The following is an 8503-nucleotide window of genomic DNA, read 5'->3' on the forward strand; positions in this document are numbered from 1 at the left end:
TATATTTGCATTATATGACAATGCTTTATGCCAAATTTCAAGATTCTGAGTTTACGGGAAGTATCCTGTAGGTTTTGATTCCTTTGCGAGTGTCGAAAATTTGTTGAAAATATCGACATAATCGGCTGTATCTGTTGATTGGCTTGGCTTAGAAGTTTGATATTTTCACAGCATAAAGGGACAAATAGACCTGAGTATTTCATGTGAATTTCAGCTTGATACGTTCACGCGTTCTTGAGATAAAGGGTCTTGACAGACGGACGGACGGACAACAAAGTGATCCTATAAGGGTTCCGTTTTTTCCTTTTGAGGTACGGAACCCTAAAAAGAAAAAGAAATATTTATAGTCTAGATTTTTTTTTAATTACTCGCAATATTCAGGACATCTACATAACCCGTCCCATGGTCGGGTCTTTTACCTTAATAATTTCTCAAAACAAAATTGGTAGTACGTGAGTTAGTATCTACTGTACTTGCCACTTGGATACCTTGGTGATAAATACTAAAATGAACTTTGAAACTCTGAATCCATAATATTGAACACCATGAAATGCACTATAGTCATTACTAACTACTTAACTAATGTTTGTTTACGTATAGCATTTGCGAACCAAAAAAAATAACTTGATTATACTTTTATCAGTCATATTGATTTTTTTTATGTTTACAACCGCTCTTATGTTATAACGACATAAATCGAGATAAAACTTAAAAATAAATCACTGGAAAACTCGCCACCACAACAAAACAAAACTAACAGCAAACAAACAAGCAAGCGAATTACGACATTATTTGGCGGATTCACTCACTCATTCAACGCGCCGAACATGACCGATAACAGCGCGGAAACTCCCGAATGCACATTCGGTTTCGGTCGTAGTTTCGGCAAGTTTGCCGCCGAAAACGAAACTAAACCGAAACTCGTGTTTTTACCGAAACTCAACCGAAAACGAAACCGAAACCGAACATTCGGTCGGACACTACTGCATAATGTTGTTTTAAGGTTTTGAAAGTCTTTTTTCTAGGTAGGTTTGAGGTAAAAAATAAAGTTAGGTATGTGTTTAAATAATGATTAAATTGATTGTATGCATGATAGGAATATCCCCCGCTCCCATTGAATTTCAGGAAAGATGTGGGTCTTTTCACTGAAACGACCTCACGCATGCGAACTCAACTGTTTGGCTCTCAGATCATAGAATGATCTGAGGTTTGGCTACACTGTCAGTTAGTAATCCACGTCACGGTCCACGTCCACCACTATTACACATTGATAGACATTTAGATTTTTTAATTCATCATTCATCATCATCATTTCAGCCACAGGACGTCCACTGCTGAACATAGGCCTCCCCCAATGCTTTCCATGTCGATCGATTGGTAGCGGCCTGCGTCCAGCGCTTCCCTGCTACCTTTACGATGTCGTCGGTCCACCTTGTAGGTGGACGTCCCACGTGTTTAGTGTTTCTTTGCGAGATCGAATCAGAAATGAGGAGATCCGTAAACGAACCAAAGTCGCTGACATAGCCCGACGTATTAGCAAGCTGAAGTGGCAATGGGCAGGGCACATAGTAGGTACGCAGAACTGACGGCCGATGGGGCAGAAAGGTTCTGGAATGGAGGCCGCGTACCGGAAAACGCAGCGTGGGACGTCCACCTACAAGGTGGATTTTTTAATTAATACAGTACAAATAAAAACTTCACTTTCCCGCCAAGAAAATATCCACGTCATTATAACTTTAAAAGGTTAACTATGATCTATGGTACTATCACAGAATACATAACTATGTGTACAGTGCCATCTAGCGGCGAATAGAAATCCTGAAGATAGAACGGAGCGCATCGTACGCTAGATAGCGCTACATTGTAAGAACTTGGGCCATTTTTTTACGAAATATTATTTTATTGTCTGTGCTGTGTCACGCTCATAGAGAAAAGTAATACATGGGTGAATATCCCAAACACGTTTTTTACGCGGCGGAGCTGAGAATCGATGGGAGAAATGTAACTAGAGCGATGATTTTTTTTCTGTATATAGTTTATACAGCGTTTTACACGATAGCAATGTCTTCAGGACAATAGGTAGTTATTTTATGTACTAAAAAAATTTTCAAAGACCCAAAATCTAATAGCGGTGGCGCGTCCTAACTCTATTTCTACTCATAAATTGTGTTATTCCTTCTTTCTCGGGGATCCTAGTAATTAAAAAATAGTATAGCCATAAAATACATTAAATAAGACTTCCAAATGATATGAAAGAAATGTGATATTTCATATTTTAAGTGTTTTAAATAGCCTTTCAAAACTGTCCCACGAAAAAAAGCAATTACAGTGGCTCAATTTCGACACTCTCTTACTTCTCCAAAGAAGCTTTGAGAGACGTAGAGTTCTTCTTCCCTGCATCACTCAACTTTTTCCGAAATTTTAATTAATTTAGGGGAAATGGTCCGAAACAGTAATTTAGCATTCGGTCCCCAAGGTCCGAAGGTCTCGACACCAAAAGGCGCAAATATGTAGTCATTAGAAAGTGACTCATATTTGCGCCGTTTGGCTAACTCAGCCGACTCTGCTGCAGCCCCAGCTTTAGCAACTGATTCCCTGAGGTGGGAAGGGGCTAAAGTATCGACACATGTAGCGTCCCAAACTAAAGCCCGTCCCCGTTCCCAGGGAACCAGAGTGAGACCATCAGGTCTCTTGCCATCATCACGGACCAATCCACGTGGTTCTAACGTGGAAGGAACGTTGATGCTGGCAAGGGCTCTCCTGATGGCGTCGTTGAGAGCAGCGTGTCGGGCGAGACGACCAGCACTTTGCTGGCAACATAGACCGTGGTGACCGAATTGGTCCACCTCTTTGCCACAGGGACACGTGTGGGGTACACAGATTGGTGCACCGAGGCGTAAGCCCACACACACCCGGAAAGACTCGTTGTCAAAAAATGTTCCGAGATTTTTGGAGGGAAGTGCATTTAGCCAGTGACCGGATTCCCTACAAGAAACCGCTAAGAGCCTAGCTTTGTTAGTATCACTGATAGAATTAGTTACTTTTTTAGACTTTGACTCCGAATTATGACTAATAGGTATTGTTTGTCGCAATAATAACACACTGTTAGATAAATCGCATAGAGCCTAACGATGGTTCGTATCAAACTTTCCATCAACCTTTTGATAAAATGTATTTCAAAACCTTAAAACAACATTACCTGCATAACGTTGTTTTAAGGTTTTGAAAGTCTTTTTTCTAGGTAGGTTTAAGGTAAAAAATAAAGTTAGGTATCTGTGTTTAAATAATGATTAAATTGATTGTATGCATGATAGGAATATACCCCGCTCCCATTGAATTTCAGGAAAGATGTGGGTCTTTTCACTGAAACGACCTCACGCATGCGGACTTAACTGTTTGGCTACACTGTCAGTTAGTAATCCACGTCACGGTCCACGTCCACCACTATTACACATTGATAGACATTTAGATTTTTTTACTGAATTAATCAAATAAAAACGTCCCTTTCCCGCCAAAAAAATATCCACGTCATGGAACTTTAAAAGGTTAACTATGATCTATGGTACTATGTGTACAGTGCCATCTAGCGGCGAATAGAAATACTGAAGATAGAACGGAGCGCATCGTACGCTAGATAGCGCCACATTGTAAGAACTTGGGCCATTTTTTTACGAAATATTTATTGTCTGTGCTGTGTCACGCTGTGTGTGACGTTGTATGTCACTGTCAGCTGTCAGTTCACTCAATTTGTGAATGACAATCTGTTTCATACTCTCTAATCTGTGTACTCTCTAATCCAGTGTTGCCAGAAGGTTACTTTTGTAACCTTTTTGGTTACTTTTGAACTGCTGTGGTTACTTTTAGGTTACACTAATGAAAAGGTTACTTTTAGGTGATTTTTCAGAAATTGTAGAATTAACTTTACAGGTTATTCAGTAAAAAATATTAATAGTGACAATTTAAAAATTGTCATAAAGTGCTTTTAAACTTGAATTTGAGTTATTATTTGTTAAGAAAAATGAGTTTTAGCGAATGTTTTTCGATAATTAAACGCAAATCCATGAAACGTTTTTATACGACTGGTCACTTTTCGTATTTAGATGATCAATTGTATTAATTTTCCATCTATGAACAACCTTACACAATCATCGCTCCGCACCCCCACGGTATAAAGGTTACTTTTTATTCAAAAAGGTTACTTTTTTTTATATTTCTGGTAATTTCTGACTAGACCCGACTGGCAACACTGCATGCTGGCTGCATTTCCTCGCTGAATGGCAATACTAAGCCTTTGTGCAAGGAAAGAGCCAGCATTTAGATTTTCCGAAATTTTAATTAATTTAGGGGAAATGGTCCGAAACAGTAATTTAGCATTCGGTCCCCAAGGTCCGAAGGTCTCGACACCAAAAGGCGCAAATATGTAGTCATTAGAAAGTGACTCATATTTGCGCCGTTTGGCTAACTCAGCCGACTCTGCTGCAGCCCCAGCTTTAGCAACTGATTCCCTGAGGTGGGAAGGGGCTAAAGTATCGACACATGTAGCGTCCCAAACTAAAGCCCGTCCCCGTTCCCAGGGAACCAGAGTGAGACCATCAGGTCTCTTGCCATCATCACGGACCAATCCACGTGGTTCTAACGTGGAAGGAACGTTGATGCTGGCAAGGGCTCTCCTGATGGCGTCGTTGAGAGCAGCGTGTCGGGCGAGACGACCAGCACTTTGCTGGCAACATAGACCGTGGTGACCGAATTGGTCCACCTCTTTGCCACAGGGACACGTGTGGGGTACACAGATTGGTGCACCGAGGCGTAAGCCCACACACACCCGGAAAGACTCGTTGTCAAAAAATGTTCCGAGATTTTTGGAGGGAAGTGCATTTAGCCAGTGACCGGATTCCCTACAAGAAACCGCTAAGAGCCTAGCTTTGTTAGTATCACTGATAGAATTAGTTACTTTTTTAGACTTTGACTCCGAATTATGACTAATAGGTATTGTTTGTCGCAATAATAACACACTGTTAGATAAATCGCATAGAGCCTAACGATGGTTCGTATCAAACTTTCCATCAACCTTTTGATAAAATGTATTTCAAAACCTTAAAACAACATTACCTGCATAACGTTGTTTTAAGGTTTTGAAAGTCTTTTTTCTAGGTAGGTTTAAGGTAAAAAATAAAGTTAGGTATCTGTGTTTAAATAATAATTAAATTGATTGTATGCATGATAGGAATATACCCCGCTCCCATTGAATTTCAGGAAAGATGTGGGTCTTTTCACTGAAACGACCTCACGCATGCGTACTTAACTGTTTGGCTACACTGTCAGTTAGTAATCCACGTCACGGTCCACGTCCACCACTATTACACATTGATAGACATTTAGATTTTTTTACTGAATTAATCAAATAAAAACGTCCCTTTCCCGCCAAAAAAATATCCACGTCATGGAACTTTAAAAGGTTAACTATGATCTTTGGTACTATGTGTACAGTGCCATCTAGCGGCGAATAGAAATACTGAAGATAGAACGGAGCGCATCGTACGCTAGATAGCGCCACATTGTAAGAACTTGGGCCATTTTTTTACGAAATATTTATTGTCTGTGTTGTGTCACGCTGTGTGTGACGTTGTATGTCACTGTCAGCTGTCAGTTCACTCAATTTGTGAATGACAATCTGTTTCATACTCTCTAATCTGTGTACTCTCTAATCTGTGATCTGTTTTTAGGTCACGACGACGAAAAGACTAAGATTAATTTTATTTATTTAGTAGCAGCTACTACTGACTGAGTAGCTGAATAAGTTGAATAACGTTTTAAGACTTCGTTAAGTCCCGATATAATTATTTGCGGGCCAATAGTAAAAACCAAAAAAGTGAGTATTCTATAATTTTAGTAGTATCAATATTTTCCTCATGTATACTGCGTTTATAGACTCGGACAATATCTACATCTACATTAACAATAATCCTACTATTACCTTGGTATATTATTCTTAGTTTATCTGTAGTAACTACTGAATTTCGGTGATACAACATGCCTAGCTAAAGGAAGATATTTTTTCAGATGCAACTTACATCGGACCCCAGACGTGCTGATAGGGAAAGGAGATACAAACCACCTCCTCCCACATCGGCTCCAGTAGAAGATCTAACAACGGACTACATGAATATACTGAGTATGATCTTATATTGATTCTTTATGCTGTTAAAATTGTTTTCATAAATGACCTAAAAAATTTACCTCGTATAGCAACCTTGACAATTTAACTTACCTACTTGTAAAAAACTCATGTTACGAAATAAATAACTCACCACACTGTTTCTTACTAGTGGAACAAAACAACTACTTTGTAAAATATTATAGTAGGTAATAAAAACTTCTATAGGTACCTATTTATTTATAAATAAAGATCAAACCATTGTACCATATTCTTGGAAATAAACATTATCTAAATCAAATATCTTTTTAAATTTCAGGTATGATCTTCTCAATGTGTGGACTAATGATGCGATTGAAATGGTGTGCGTGGACTGCCATCTTTTGCTCCAGCATTAGTGTTGCCAATGCGAGAGTCTCTGATGATACAAAACAGATGTGTAACCAATAGAAATGAAGTATTTTTATTCAATTATGGATGTCAAATTAAATAATACAAAAAATGTAGCCTTAAAAAGGCTCTTTACATGTCTCCTCAAGGACAATAAAAACTTGTCATAATTTTTTACATAATATGTTTTNCAAGAACCCTGTCGTGGCTAAACGCAATCCGCGAGAGCCATAAAGAAAAAAAAAAGTATTGGAATTTATCGACTGAAGTCGCTGTTTGGAAGCAAGTTTGATCGTAGTATGGAAGTTTCCGTACCCTGGTCACGCTGTGTGTGACGTTGTATGTCACTGTCAGCTGTCAGTTCACTCAATTTGTGAATGACAATCTGTTTTTTAGGTCACGACGACGAAAAGTCGAAGATTAATTTTATTTATTTAGTAGCAGCTACTACTGACTGAGTAGCTGAATAAGTTGAATAACGTTTTAAGACTTCGTTAAGTCCCGATATAATTATTTGCGGGCCAATAGTAAAAACCAAAAAAGTGAGTATTCTATAATTTTAGTAGTAACAATATTTTCCTCATGTATACTGCGATTATAGACTCGGACACTATCTACATCTACATTAACAATAATCCTACTATTACCTTGGTATATTATTCTTAGTTTATCTGTAGTAACTACTGAATTTCGGTGATACAACATACCTAGCTAAAGGAAGATATTTTTTCAGATGCAACTTACATCGGACCCCAGACGTGCTGATAGGGAAAGGAGATACAAACCACCTCCTCCCACATCGGCTCCAGTAGAAGATCTAACAACGGACTACATGAATATACTGAGTATGATCTTATATTGATTCTTTATGATGTTAAAATTGTTTTCATAAACGACCTAAAATATTAACCTCGTATAGCAACCTTGAGAATTTAACTTAACTACTTGTAAAAAACTCATGTTACGAAATAAATAACTCACCACACTGTTTCTTACTAATGGAACAAAACAACTATGTACTTTGTAAAATATTATAGTAGGTAATAAAAACTTCTATAGGTACCTATTTATTTATAAATAAAGATCAAACCATTGTACCATATTCTTGGAAATAAACATTATCTAAATCAAATATCTTTTTAAATTTCAGGTATGATCTTTTCAATGTGTGGACTTATGATGCGATTGAAATGGTGTGCGTGGACTGCCATCTTTTGCTCCAGCATTAGTGTTGCCAATGCGAGAGTCTCTGATGATACAAAACAGGTTTGTTACCAATGGAAATGAAGTATTTTTATTCAATTATGGATGTCAGAATAAATAATACAAAAAATGTAGCCTTAAAAAGGCTCTTTACATGTCTCCTCAAGGACAATAAAAACATCATTTTTGTTATACTTTTTTACATAATATGTTTTTAAAATAATTATTGAAGATAGTTTTGCTAGATGATGTAGTTCCTGTTGCTGCAACAGCAACAGGAACTTATTCAGACATGAATACTAAGATTTGAAATTTTATTTGAAAATTATTCGCATATTTTTTCTTTTCAGATTGTGAGCTCATTCATGTTGTCTATTTCTGCTGTTGCCATGTCTTATTTGCAAAACCCTGCACCAATGTCTCCTCCATGGGCTGCTTTAACAACATAAATAATAAATATCTACACTATAATGTTCAAATTAAATTATACTATTAAAATATTCAGTTTAAATATTGTTTTAATTTTCAAATATACCATTACATTAATTAATTTTGAAAATTAAATACCTACCTACTCTTCATTAGAGTACATTACTTCATGTAGAGTTTGTAGAGAAAGGGCAAAAGCAAATATAGTAAGTACATGGAATACACAACCAGCAGTGCAGTGTACAAAATTAAATTTTGTTCAAAATAATTTTGGTATACCGTTAATTTAAATGTTTACAGCGCCATCTATTGGCGACTCTCGCTACT

General features: G+C 37.4%; 2 protein-coding genes across 2 annotated transcripts; both read left to right on the forward strand.

Moving 5' to 3' along the window:
* The first annotated feature begins 5707 nt into the window (after window positions 1-5707).
* On the forward strand, window positions 5708-6604 carry LOC114364354 (protein Asterix-like). Its single transcript, XM_028320475.1, has 3 exons — window positions 5708-5869; window positions 6061-6172; window positions 6474-6604. Exons 2-3 carry the CDS (start codon window positions 6061-6063, stop codon window positions 6602-6604), a joined length of 243 nt encoding a protein of 80 aa, XP_028176276.1. The 5' UTR covers window positions 5708-5869.
* Window positions 6605-6894: 290 nt separating this feature from the next.
* Window positions 6895-8258, forward strand: LOC114364361 (protein Asterix). Its single transcript, XM_028320485.1, has 4 exons — window positions 6895-7086; window positions 7278-7389; window positions 7695-7810; window positions 8098-8258. Exons 2-4 carry the CDS (start codon window positions 7278-7280, stop codon window positions 8194-8196), a joined length of 327 nt encoding a protein of 108 aa, XP_028176286.1. The 5' UTR covers window positions 6895-7086; the 3' UTR covers window positions 8197-8258.
* The last annotated feature ends 245 nt before the right edge of the window (window positions 8259-8503 follow it).

Source organism: Ostrinia furnacalis, unplaced genomic scaffold, assembly GCF_004193835.3.
Source record: "Ostrinia furnacalis isolate ACB-3 unplaced genomic scaffold, ASM419383v2 OfSCF7387, whole genome shotgun sequence".
NCBI classification, from domain to species: Eukaryota; Metazoa; Arthropoda; class Insecta; order Lepidoptera; family Crambidae; genus Ostrinia; species Ostrinia furnacalis.

Coding starts and splice junctions, on each gene's coding strand:
- LOC114364354 (XM_028320475.1), top strand. CDS start 6,061: ATGCAACTTACATCGGACCCCAGACGTGCTGATAGGGAAAGGAGATAC. Junction 6,173..6,473: donor GGACTACATGAATATACTGA/GTATGATCTTAT, acceptor TTTAAATTTCAG/GTATGATCTTCTCAATGTGT.
- LOC114364361 (XM_028320485.1), top strand. CDS start 7,278: ATGCAACTTACATCGGACCCCAGACGTGCTGATAGGGAAAGGAGATAC. Junction 7,390..7,694: donor GGACTACATGAATATACTGA/GTATGATCTTAT, acceptor TTTAAATTTCAG/GTATGATCTTTTCAATGTGT. Junction 7,811..8,097: donor TCTCTGATGATACAAAACAG/GTTTGTTACCAA, acceptor TTTTCTTTTCAG/ATTGTGAGCTCATTCATGTT.